Raw genomic sequence first — 13,599 nt, 5'->3', positions numbered from 1 at the left:
CTGCACTGTTTTTGCAGGGTGTGGCCCACAAGGTGCCACCATACTGGTCTCCAACTCCACCCTGGGATCTGAACCTGGTGCTGGACGCCTTGCTGGGCACTCCATTTGAGCCCATTCGGGGGTCTCGCTTTGCTTCCTTTCCTGGAAGGTAGCCTTCCTCATTGCAATTACGTCTATCAGGTGTGTCTTGGAATTGGCGTCTCTCTCCTGCAGTTACCCTTTTCCTGGTTCTTTGTCCTGTACCTTCTTTCCGGCCTAAAGGTATGTTCACGCTGGCGGATTTATTTGCGAGTTACCTGCTGCGTATTTGAAAGTGGGCGGGCTCTTTTCAGCTGTCCGCAGATTTTCCGCTGGGGAATTTCCGCTGCGGAAAATCCGCCACAGACCCTCTTGACCTCAATGGGACTTGCGGCCTGCGGACAGCCGAGAAGCGCTAACCCCCTTTCAAATACGCAGCGGGAAACCCGTAAATAAATCCGCCCGTGTGAACGTATCCTAAGGTTGTTTCCTTCTTCCGCCTGAATTAAAATATCATGCTGCCCCGGCCCCTTCCCACCCTCAGGAGTGCTCTCCCCATAAGTTGGACGTAGTTCGGGCTGTACAGGCCTACTTGTCGGTCATTTCTTCCTCTCGGCATTGTGACTCACTGTTCATGCTTCCGCAAAGGCGGCTTCTAAGGTGACCATCTCCCAATGGATCCGGTCTGCCATTTCGGAGGCTTATCACTGTAGTGGAAGGTTCCCCCTTACGAGTGACGGCCCATTCTATCTGCACCGTTGGGGCCTCCTGAGCAGTCAGCAACAAGTTTGCAAAGCAGCTACTTGGATGTCTTTGCACACCTTTGCCAAGTTTTACCAAGTTCATACATATGAGTCCGCTGACATGGGGGCTTGACAGCAAGGTTTTGCAGCTGACTGTTCTGTTTGTGATGTGTTTTTTTTTTCCCTCCCAGGGACTGCTTTACGATGTCCCATGATTCCTGTGTCAGAGGCGACCGAGAAAAGTAGATTATTTTTTTGTACTCACTGTAAAATCGCTTTCTCTGAGTCTTCATTGAGGGACACAGCACCTGCCCATTGGTTGTTTGTTACCTCACTAGGTGGGGTTGCTCAGGGTGTTGTTTTTTGTCTGTGTTTGTTTCTCGGACTGTCTCTTCTCTCTCTCTCTGTTCTCTTCTACTGCTTTGGGACTAAACTGATTAGCTCAGAGCTATGGAGCTGGTATATCCGGCCGGGAGGAACAGATTTCTTTTTTTCTTTGTCTAGTGTCAGCCTCCTAGTGGCAAGAAAGATATACCTATGTACTTCCCATCGGTCCTTACAGCTGATCGGGACCCTGCGATTTCGCTGCGGGTGCCGATCAGCTACCGGCACTTTTAGATGCAGTGATCAACTTTGATTGCGGCGTCTAAAGCATAAGCCATAGGTCCCTGCTGCTGATAGCAGCCATGACCAAGCGGGTATTTTGACCTCCCATAACTAATTTTCTGTATACTAGGCTGTAAGAGGGCTAATTTTTTGTGCAGTGATCTGTAGTTTTTATATGTACCACTTGTTTATATGGAACTTTTTGATCCCTTTTTGTAATTTTTCTTAACATTCACCATGTGGGAGAACAAACATATTTTGATGGATCAGAAATTTATGCATGCGGAGATACCAGATATGTAGTATTTGTCTTAATTTATTTTTAATGGAAAAAGTGGGATATTTATATTTTATTGGGAGGGGCTTTTGCATTTTTTTTTTACTTTTTAGAGGGAAGTAGGAGACCTTTAGCAGACATCTGCACTTAACTTACCCGCGCGGTTGCACAGCAGGGGGTCCGTTAAACCCACCAGAACCTTCAATTTCCCTATAGATGCTGTAATCCGCTTTAATCATGGCATCTATGCGTTTAATGGTGGAAATCAGCACTATCACTGATGTCCACCATTATCTGTGAGTCCCCAACAGCTGGAGCTTACCCGCTTTGTGACAAGTGCTGTTCCTGCGCTCGCTTCATAGCCACACTGTAAATTTAGCCACAATTGATCCTTTTTGGCCAGACAATGTAAAGTTAGGCATGTTTTGAAATTCTTATTAGATTGTTGCAAATCCACAAACGATTTATCCTTGAAAGAACATTCCCAGAACGCAAAGCCATATTTTTGCCTGGTGTCACTGATTTTAATTTTTTTTAACGGTCAGTTTGAATCACTAACAGCATATATGGACTATAGCATATGTGGAAGCATTTGCAAAACAATCATGTTCTTTATCAAAGGGCTACTCCGGTGAAAACCTTTTTTTTCTTTTAAATCAATTGGTGCCAGGTGGTTAAACAGATTTGTAAATTACTTCTAGATAAAAATTATTCCTTCCAGTATTTATCAGCTGCCGTATGCTACAGAGGAAGTTATTTTCTTTTTTAATTTCTTTTCTGTCTGACCACAGTGCTCTCTGGACATTTCCTGACATGGACAGAGGTGTCAGCAGAGCAGGAGCAAATCCCCATAGCAAAGCTATCCTGCTCTGGCCTCTTGGCAGGAGATAAGAAAACCTTCTCCTGTCTTGTTTTGCTGCCCTTTAGGATCCACTGGTTTTATTACTGTATTTATCGGGGTATACCACGCACCGGCCTATAACACGCACAAAAGTTTTTTTACCCAAATATCCTTGGTAAAATGAGGGTGCGTGTGTGTGCATACCCTGATACACTGTTTCTGACCCTGCAGAAGCCCCCAGGAAAAGCAGGGGGAGAGAGGCTGTCGCTGCCCACCTCTCTCCCCCTGCCTTTCCTGGGGTCTAGAGCCCTGCTGCCGTCTCTTCTCTCCCCTTGGCTATCAGTGCCACTGCCCCATTGCCTCCCCCATCCCCGGTTTTATAATTACCTCTTGCCGGGGTCGGGTCCGCGCTGCTTCTGGTTCCTGCGTCATTGCTATGCGCTGCGAGGCGCAATGACGAGTGACGTCCTCAACGTGACGTCACTCGTCATTGCGCAGCGCATAGCAACGACGCAGGGGACGCCACACCGGAGCCAGAAGCAGCGCAGACCCGACCCGGCAACAGGTAATTATAAAACTGGGGATGGGGGAGGCAATGGGCCAGCGGCGCCAGCAATGGGGCAGCGGCGCCGATAGCCAGGGGGAGAGAAGCGGCGGCAGCAGGGCTCTAGACCCCAGGAAAGGCAGGGGGAGAGAGGTGGGCAGCGACAGCCTCTCTCCCCCTGCCTTTCCTGGGGGCAGAAAAACCGGGGAGGGGGAGCCAATGGGGCAGCGGCGCCGGCAGTCTCTGGACCCCAGGATAGGCAGGGGCAGAGAATCAGGCAGCGACGACAGGTCTCTGGACCTGCAAAAGTCGCTGCAGTTCATTGATTTAAAGCGCCCGCTTTAAATAATTGAACTGCAGCGGCTTATCGGCGTACAACACGCAGATAGACTTTAGGCAAAACATTTTAGCCTAAAAAAATGTGTGGTATATGCCGATAAATACGGTAATTTATTCCCCAGGTTTGTGATTTGCTTTTGGTGTCATTATAATAGGGAGAATTGATTCTCCTATAGAATTTTATGGACAAATAACTCACTCACCCACCCCTGACCAGGTCTGAGCACACATTTCCAGTTTGGCATTTGGATGCTATATAAAATCAGCTCCTCCCTAACAGTCAGTACCTCCAAGAGAAGAGCATCTGAGCGCAGTCGTCGATGTAGCAAATATGTCTATTGTAATTTTACACTTTTTTTTTTTTTTTTTTTTTTTACAAACAAATATGTTCTGCAATTGGGCATACAGATGACACATGCATAAGAGCAGTGCCCATGCCATCTGAGCTTGGAGCTGGCTGTTAAATGTTGTGGGGCTCCCACCACAACTACCAGGAGCAGAGCTGTGCTCCATTCTTTAGCATCTAGAAGAGTGACAAAAGAGAAAGGGCTCTCTGTGTTCTTCATTGGCTTAAAGGGGTACTCAGGTGGAATTTTATTTTTTTTAATCAACTGGTTCAAAAAAGTTATGCAGATTTGTAAATTACTTCTATTTAAAAATCTAAATCCTTCCAGTACTTACCAGCTGCTGTATGCTCCACAGGAAGTTGTATAGTTCTTTTCGGTCTGACTACAGTGCTCTCTGCTGACAGCAGCTGATAAGTACTGGAAGAATTTCAATTTTTAAATAGAAGTAATTTATAAATCTGTATAAAACTTTCTGTAACCAGTTGATAAACAAAAAAAAAAAAAAAAGTTTTCCACCGGAGCACCCCTTTAATGGGGTTCTAATGGTAGTCTTGGCAACCGGAGCCTGAGAACAGTCTCTGGTTCGATGGCTATAGAAGCTGATGTCTATCAGTTTAACACTGACAGGCATAATACAAAGCAGCACAGATGGGTACTGCAGTGGTGTGTTCCTGAGATACACTGCCAAGTGCCAGTCAGAAAAAAATTGAGTGCGTGAATGGTGTATACATTTCTCCTTGTTCTGTTGATCGATTGGTGTCCCAGTGGTCTGTCAATTGTGGGCATACCTATTTAAGGGGGTTTATGACTTAACCCAAGTATGTAAACATATGTCTGGTTTTATATAGTAGCGTATACAGTTAAACTACCATGAGGTAAAAGGAGAAGAAAATACACTAAATACATAAAATGACAAAGACTGCTAATATTGCCCATGTACTTTTATTTCTGGCTCTGTGTGTAATGAATACAGTGAGAAGTGTTGGCAGGAACTGTACAAACACCAAGATGCTGCCCACAGTACATTTTACATAATCAATTGACATGAAGCAGATACAGAGTAGGCTTTCCTGCTAACCTTTAAAAAATGTAGGCACAAAGCAAAAGAACCATGAAAAAGCACAGTGCTGGGGCATGGAATATGCATAAATAATGACTTTTTAATTAATTGTTTTTACATCAAAAGGTTAGGGGCTGCGAAACCTAGATGCAGCAGTGCCAATTTTACAAGTAAAAAACGGAATCTGTAATAAAACATTGGGACTATTGTTTCCTTTTAAAACAGAAGCCAGTGTGTGATCGGTGTAGTCGGGTGGGCAGGCACGCTGGAACTGTGGGGATGTGTAAAACTGAGCACTGTCAAACCAGTGTAAAATTTCTTGGTTTCTCATGGAAAACAAATTTAAACTACTTTTATTTTCTTATTCCAAACCACAGGTTCAGTATCCTTGTTTTCTCCCCTTACAACGCTTCAACTCTTCACAGGTTATAACTCCTCAGGTCTCACAAGTTACAACAGTTGGAAAAAAAAAGCTTTAAATTATTTCAAACACCTTTTTCAATTCGACAATGAGTTGCCAGTCTGTTTTCTGCATCTCATCTCTAAACCAATTCTTTAAAGCATCAATCGACTGCCGGGTGATCTAAAACAGAAGCAAAGCAGAATGTTATTAAGGAAATAAAAAATAAAAAACCTATACATATTTGGTATTGCAGTATTCGTACTAACCTATAGAATAAAGTAACCATGCTATCATTACCGCAATGGGGGGGGGGGATTGGGAGAAACAAACATACAAGATCTGTTTTCCTGCATCCCCCCCTAATTGTGAAATAGAAAAAAGGCGTTTTTTTTTTTTTTTTTTTTTTGGTACTCACCATAAAATCTCTCTCGTAGCCTTCATTGGGGGACACCTTACTGATAGGTATATGCTCCTGCCACTAGGAAAAAAAGTTGGCTCCTCCCAGGCAGGATATACCCGCCACCTGCAGTGAGGTAATCAGTTTTGTCACAAAGCAGTAGGAGAAGCCAACAAGAAATATTTCGAAGGACCCTAGAAAGGAATCCCAGATAAACAACCCAAGAACCTGAAAAAATTATCCATAAAATAAAGGGTGGGTGCTGTGCCCCCAATGAAGGCTACAAGGAAGAGATTTTAGGTTGAGTAAATAAAAATCTCCTTTCCTCAGTCGCTCTTGGGACGTACCAAAGCAGTCCCCTAGGGGGGGAAAAACAACCACCAGAGAAAGGGAATCAGTCCCGAGACCAAACTCACGTGTCCACAAGGCCTGCGGACGAGCTCCCAGGCCACAGACAAACTGGCCCAGAAATTGAACTCCTAAAAGATCCCCGTCCATGGAGATGGACTAGGGCACCAAAAGAAGGGACCATCCCTGTAGACCCTCAAGACACTTGGGCTATATAAAAGAGCCAAGAAAAGGTCAACCAGGAAGCCAGATGGGCCAGAACCATCCCATAAGCAGGTAGGAAACAACTCCAAGGAACGCAGCAAGGAGAGCATTGTACACATGAGCCGAAAGAGAGCACAGTAGGTGAAGACCAGAAACAACAGGGAAAAAAAAAAGAAACTGAAATATGATCTAGAGAGGTCGGGTGCACGAGAACAAAGACCTGAACAGCTGCAGAACCAAAACCCCTGTCCCAGGGGCCTTTGTGAGCACCCAGAAGGTGACAGGAGCTGGACAGGTGTAATCCGGATGACCAGAACACTCTCTAACTCGGGAGGACATGGACTCGAAGGAAGAAAGGAGCAGAATGCCCTTAAAGGGGGCATCCCGGACACCGGAGAGACCAACATGGAAACTGGGGGTGTCTGAGTCACCTGGAAGACGAACCCAGAAAATCAAACAGACAAGAAACTAGCAGAATACCCCAAAAAGGAGCCTCCCAGAACACTGGAGCAGCCAACATGGATATTGGAGGATCCTGAGTCACCTGGAAGACTCACACCGGAAGAGTAAGAAAAACCAGCATCTGCAAAACTCACTGGGTGACAAACATCCATGTAGAGACCTGAAGAAGGGAAGAAGTCTAGTACAGAAAGACCGCCCCACCAAATGGGATCACGGAAGAGTCTGGGCCGGATCACTACACATGACCAAGACCTCAATCAACACTAAGGCCCAAAGAACTGGAAGAGCCGCCTGAAAGGAAGGCATGCCATGGCATCCTAGGACAGAGTCCAAGCCAAGGAGACTAACCGGTCTTGGACCCCAGTGGTCTGAGCGGACTAGAGTACTCCGAAGAAACATCCCGTCAGAACGGGAACAGAGGGGGAAACACAGGGGAACCCAGCTAGGATGCTCAGGTGCTGGGCAAAGGAAAGTTACTCCAGAAGACTATGGTGGCAGTGCAGCACAACTAACACTGTCAAAAGGGAAGGAAGAACTGACCCTTCCAGGGAGATTGCACCTAGGGAGGAGAAGAGCAATGGTAGGACCCAAACAACAGACGGTGGCTAGACCAGCTGTCGCCAGGCCATACATGAATACATAAATTCCTCCAACAAAGGAGAGTGCCAAGGCTGCGTGAGCAGCAGTAGATAACCAAGAAACAGAAAGAGAGCCAGACTGCAATGGTGAACAGTAAGCACACAAGCCCAGACCGCAAAAAGCTCCGTTGACTGCTCTCAGCAAAAAACAAGGGCCCAGCCTGATACCCCACCTAAATAGTGGAAACAGAGGATGGCATTATCTTGGCAGCAGAAAATGCTCAACGAAACAGTGGAGGGGAAACAAGAGGTGGTCAAGATGAAACTCAGGGACTTACCATGCCGAGCTCCCTGATCCCCATACCCCCTGTAGAAAGGGGATTGGTAAAGTGCACCAGGCACTGCAGGAGCAGGGAAATGCCACCCCACAACCACGGGACAAGTACTGGGTGGACGTAACCCCCAGGGCCCCTGCGACAACCCATCGCGGCATGGAGGAGCCACCTCGAGCCCTCAGAGCTGGGCAAAAATACAAGACGTGACTACGAATGCAAACAAACGTATTGAGAACCATTCCGGATGATGACTTATGAAACAGAAGGTGCCTGAGCCACCCTGGACAGAAACCCCGGAAAGATACCTGGAGGCCTAGGGAGGGGCTGCACTGATTGTGTAGCCCCCTCAAAAGGCCCCATTCCAGAACAGAGGTGCTCAACCGTCGAGACCGGTGGAAACAAAATCACAGGAAACCCAGAGGCACAGCCCACCGAACAGAAAGAAAGAAATCCACACGTGAAGAGTGGCCTTAACATATGTAGGGACACAGATATGGAACCTCACTGTAGTAGAGGGGTACTGAGACTGCAGACACGAAAGAAACCGCAGACCTCCAAAGGACCGGAGGAAGGAAGGTATGCTCTTGGCAGACGAACATTGCAACCTTAGAAAGGAGAACAGAGTGCTGCTGCTGTTGCTGACAAAGGCCCTGGAACCTGCAGAAAAAAACTAAGGGAAAAAATGGGGAGCTCCCAGACCTGTGTCTTGCCTCCTGCTGACACTAGCTAAAACTGATTACCTCAGTGCAGGTGGGTGGGTATATCCTGCCAGGGAGGAGCTGACTTGTCGGTGCATCCTAGTGGCAAGAGCATATATCTATCAGCAAGGTGTCCCCCCAATGAAGAACGACCGAGAAAAACAACTCTTCCTGCAAAAAACAGACCCTTCTATAGCTACTTTGATGGGAAAAAAAAACTGGGTCATTGAATGGGCACTGTCAACCTTTTTTATATGTTGTAGTACTAATATACTACAACATCTCTCTAATATACTTTCATTTTTCTTTTTCTTTTATTCAAATAGTTTATTTTATATTTGAAAACCGGCCACTAGGAGGTCTCCCTGCCGCCTGTCGTGACATCACGACTGAATTAGGACCGATGCCGGCCAGGCAATTGGTCCTAATTTAGTCAGGAAATCAGCCTGGGCTTGCTCCCTGCCTGTCAATCAGACAGACGGGAGTGAGCGTTGAGAGCACAGAGGATGCGTGCATTGGCTCCCCGGCCTCGCACGCTGTCCCCGCCTCTTGGCTGCTGCTGCCTCAGGACTGTCCTGCACTTCGGTAAGTTATTTTCAGGGTGGGGGGGTGATAGAGCCAGTTGCGCAGCAGGGGGTGGGTGGGGGTTGTCATGGTTTGATAGAGCGGGTTGCGCGGTGGGGTTTGGGGTAGCATCCGTAACAAAGATATTGTTTTCAACACAGGGTGCCTCCAGTTGTTTCACCACTACAACTCCCAGCATGCCCTGACAGCCAACAGATGTTAGGGCAAGCTGGAAGTTGTAGTGGTGAAACAGCTGGAGGCACCCTGTATAGATGAACTAAGGGCGGAAGTGTTGGCAGCAAATTACATACAGACCTGGCAATTAGGGAGTTAAATAACATGAGAAGGTGAGACAGGAGGGCTGGGAGACAACTAATATCTCTAATACTAAACTTACCATCTTGCAGTTTCTAAATGTGATATTCTACCACCGAGGAACCTTTATCCTGGACAACAGTCATGAAACTCTCTTTAAGGATCACTGCAATAGACTTAACTTACCTTGCTAACAAGGTGATCTGTAGCCTCAAAATGTCTCCCAAACATCTTTGGAGACTCCCCAGGGATAGGTTCTATTTTCACACAAACCTCTTGGCCTTTTTTTGCAACATCTACATTCTTGTGGTTAATCTCAATGCTGGTAACTATTCCAATATCTACAAACTAAAAGATACAATTAAGTTATTATAAAGCAGGCTACTTAACCATGTTAAATTTGCTAAGGATACAATGTACACTAAAAGATATCTCTTCAAATCAGCCACTATATTAATGTGTAGGCTGAAACTGTGGTTTACTACAGGCTCCTAGGGACATAGTTTTTAATAGTCAGGTGCGAGTATGCAGACACTGACCAGTAACAGAAAGAAGTGCTCGGCCACACATGATGCGCAGGAATTGAAGCTGCTGATTTGGAGCAGTGTTCAGTCATTTAATTTACATTGAAATCTGCAGCAGAAAATCTAGAACATCAAGTCCTGTGCATCAAATATGTGCAGTATACTGTATGTGTGAACACACCATCAAGGTTAGCTTACACGACTGTAGCAAATATTTTTTTTAGCAGCCATTAATGTTTATATGACATATCAAAAAGTTCATCCAAATGACAGGTACCGACATTTAATACAACAAATTCTGCAACTACACACTGAAACGCCCTTATTTTTAGAGCAAAGATTCTGGTAGCGGTAGTCTGTCTTATATTGAATATAAAAAAAAGAGGGGGGGCTCAACGCAAATATAGTAGTAAGAAAGCCTAAACCGAGGATACTGCGTTGCCCCTACCCTTGAGCCAAAAGGATAATTTAGTAAAACAGAAAAAGGTTCAGTCCTCCTAGGTATAGGGGAAATAGGAAAACAAATTGCGGGAATAAGAAGAAGTGTCTAAAACAAATAAATAAATTGTATTTATTGAAGGATAGTCTCGATGATGTTCTATAGTCTGGGCAGGGCCCTTGCCACAGACTTAAAATATATTAAAAGAATATTAAGACCTATACTGTACATAATATACATAAAATTTGCACTGTTGCGGGAAACAGATTGTTAAAAAGTCTTGAGAATAAAATATATTTGGGCTAGTGGGTTAACAAAGTCAAATAGCAGTTTTGGGAGCGCTGGAGGCTCCTAAATAAATGCCCACTGTAACAGTTTGTGCGCGTATTAGTGCTGATGCAAGAAGAACAATAATCCTCTATCTCCGACAGAACGGAGACCGGGTAAGTGAGGAACAAAGTTAGAAGATCCTGGCAGAGGACGATTGCCGGCATACGGCAGCGTTTGCAGATGTATTTGTGGTACGTCCCCTTTGACCCGACGGCACGGGAAGATGTAAGAGAGACGCACAGAGACCGGTGGTAGTGATGTCCTGGATGCCTCTCAGTCCCTGTAGCACGGGAGCAGATGAGAGAGGGGTCCGGTGTTGAAGAGGAGTTTAACGGCATGTGTTAGCGCTGTGAAGTGCCTCTCTGCCCCGACGGCAAGGGGGTCAGATGTAGAGGTGAGGATAGCCCAATAGGTGTCCCGATCAAAGTGCAGATTATAGCAGTCTAAACCAGATGCGTTTCGGGGAGCTGGGTCTCCTTTTTCAATGGTAGCAATGCAAAAGACTGAATGGATAAGACTGGAGGTTTTGGCCTTATATAGGGTTGTTTTTTACAATGTCTTAATAGTAACATCATTCAGGTGAAAGTAAAACAACGTCATTATGGTAACATCATTCAGGTGAAGGTAAAACAAGACCTGGATTATGTTAGGGCAAATAAGCCCCAATAAAGTTTTTAGACACAGAAAGAGAAAAAAATGAAATAGAGAAATAGGATAGTAATAAAGAGTTGGTGAAATTGGTATACGTAGGTGACAAAAAAGATAGCATAGGTTAAATAAATAAATTACTTATGTAAAGTTACATATATGTGCAAAAATGGACATATACCGTATATACTCGAGTATAAGCCGACCCGAGTATAAGCCGAGACCCCTAATTTCAACCCAAAATCCCAGGAAAAGTTATTGACTCGAGTATAAGCCTAGGGTGGGAAATACATCATCCCCCCCTGTCATCATCCAGACCCGTCATTAACATCCTCATCATCATCCCCTTGTCATCATCCCACACATCCCCCCCCCTTCATCATCCTCTTCTCATCATTCGCCCTAAGTGGTCTTCAACCTGCGGACCTCCAGAGGTTTCAAAACTACAACTCCCAGCAAGCCCGGGCAGCCATCGGCTGTCCGGGCTTGCTGGGAGTTGTAGTTTTGAAACCTCCGGAGGTCCGTAGGTTGAAGACCACTGCGGCCTTCGACATCATCCAGCCCCCTCTCACCCCCTTTAGTACTCACCTCCGCTCGGCGCTGGTCCGGTCCTGCAGGGCTGTCCGGAGAGGAGGTGGTCCGGTGGGATAGTGGTTCCGGGCTGCTATCTTCACCGGGGGCGCCTCTTCTCCGCGCTTCCGGCCCGGAATAGAGTCGTTGCCTTGACAATGACGCAGAAGTACGTTGGCAATGAACGCACCTCTGCGTCGTTGTCAAGGCAACGTGACTATTCTGAGGCCGGGCCCGAAGCGCATAGAAGAGGCCTCCCCGGTGAAGATAGCAGCCCGGAACCACTATCCCACCGGACAACCTCCTCTCCGGACAGTCCTGCAGGACCGGACCAGCGCCGAGCGGAGGTGAGTACTGTACAGAACTAAAGGTGGGTGAGAGGGGGCTGGATGATGTCGAAGGCCGCAGTGGTCTTCAACCTGCGGACCTCCGGAGGTTTCAAAACTACAACTCCCAGCAAGCCCGGACAGCCGATGGCTGCCCGGGCTAGCTGGGAGTTGTAGTTTGGAAACCACTGGAGGTCCGCAGGTTGAAGACCACTGCGGGTGGGGGAGTTCACTCGGGTATAAGCCGAGGGGGGTGTTTTCAGCACGAAAAATCGTGCTGAAAAACTCGGCTTATACTCGAGTATATACGGTAATAATTTGTTGGAATAAAAGAAGGTGTAACTTACACTAGGAATATGGGTAAGTGGATGTGAAACTACTGACATGCATGAAAAAATGCATTGGGGTGCTGGGTCTTAGTGTTAGTACTATGATCAAAGACTAGCTGTGGCCTGAAAATGTGTAAATGTTAGGGGTTTAAAAAAGCAAATAGAAATAAATAAGAGGGGGATAGAGTTCATATTATATATATATAGGAAAAATAAATAAATGAAACTGGAGACATATAGAGCCTAAAATATATATAAAAAAAAAAAATTAAATTTAAAAAAAATTTGAAAATTGAAAACATTGCAAAATAAAAAGATTACAAGATACATTTCTTGCTACTTATAAAAAGTCGAACAATTCTAGTTCAGCATTCAGGCCCCTGGGTTCTAAACTACTGTACTCAGATTTTTCTTGATTCTGCTTTGGACATTTGTGTGACAAAGTTTCCTCCCCTCCAATTCTTTTTAACTGACAAAATGGCTGAAAAGGTGAGATCTGATGGATCCGAATTGTGGTACTTCTGAAAGGTGGGTGACAAGGGCTGACAAGCAAAAAACACCCCTTGTCAGCCCACTTTCAGAAGTACCACAATTCGGATCCATCAGATCTCAACTTTTCAGCCATTTTGTCAGCTAAAAAGAATTGGAGGGGAGGAAACTTTGTCACACAAATGTCCAAAGCAGAATCAAGAAAAATCGATGAGTTCGGTAGTTTAGAACCCAGGGGCCTGAATGCTGAACTAGAATTGTCTGGCTTTTTATAAGTAGCAAGAAATGTATCTTTTAATCTTTTTATTTTGCAATGTTTTCAATTTTCAATTTTTTTTAATTTTTATTTATTTGTTTATTTTTTAACATACTAGGCTCTATATGTCTCCAGTTTCATTTATTAATTTAAATTATATATATATATATATATATATATATATATATAAATATATATAAACTTTATTCCCCCTCTTATTTATTTCTATTTGCTTTTTTAAACCCCTAACATTTTACACATTTTCAGGCCATGGCTAGTCTTTGATCATAGTATTAACACTAAGACCCAGCACCCCAATGCATTTTTTCATGCATGTCAGTAGTTTCACATCCACTTACCCATATTCCTAGTGTAAGTTACACCTTCTTTTATTCCAACAAATTATTATATGTCCATTTTCCACTCATTGCTATTTTTGCACATATATGTAACTTTACATGCTACTTTACAACCTATGCTATCTTTTTTGTCAATTCAGGTAGAAAACAGACATGGTGCACATCTACAATTTTGCACAATGATCCAATTGCTTCTCAGCATAATTTCAAAAACTAACGGGTTGTTAGTATATACGTTTTGATCAAAAAG

The 13,599-nt window shown here is 44.9% G+C and overlaps 1 protein-coding gene across 1 annotated transcript in view; it reads right to left on the bottom strand.

Annotated features, from left to right (window-relative positions):
• Positions 1 to 4,647: 4,647 nt before the first annotated feature.
• Positions 4,648 to 13,599, bottom strand: part of EIF5B (eukaryotic translation initiation factor 5B) — an 87,053-nt gene continuing 78,101 nt past the window's right edge. Inside the window, exons 23-24 of the mRNA XM_056555962.1 lie at positions 9,266 to 9,427; positions 4,648 to 5,358 (exon numbers count right to left, since the gene is read on the bottom strand). Coding sequence (XP_056411937.1) covers positions 5,251 to 5,358; positions 9,266 to 9,427 — 270 coding nt within the window. The 3' untranslated portion in view covers positions 4,648 to 5,250. The remainder of the gene's footprint in view (positions 5,359 to 9,265; positions 9,428 to 13,599) is intronic.

Source organism: Hyla sarda, chromosome 2, assembly GCF_029499605.1.
Source record: "Hyla sarda isolate aHylSar1 chromosome 2, aHylSar1.hap1, whole genome shotgun sequence".
NCBI classification, from domain to species: Eukaryota; Metazoa; Chordata; class Amphibia; order Anura; family Hylidae; genus Hyla; species Hyla sarda.
This window is presented reverse-complemented; position numbering and strand designations above follow the sequence as displayed.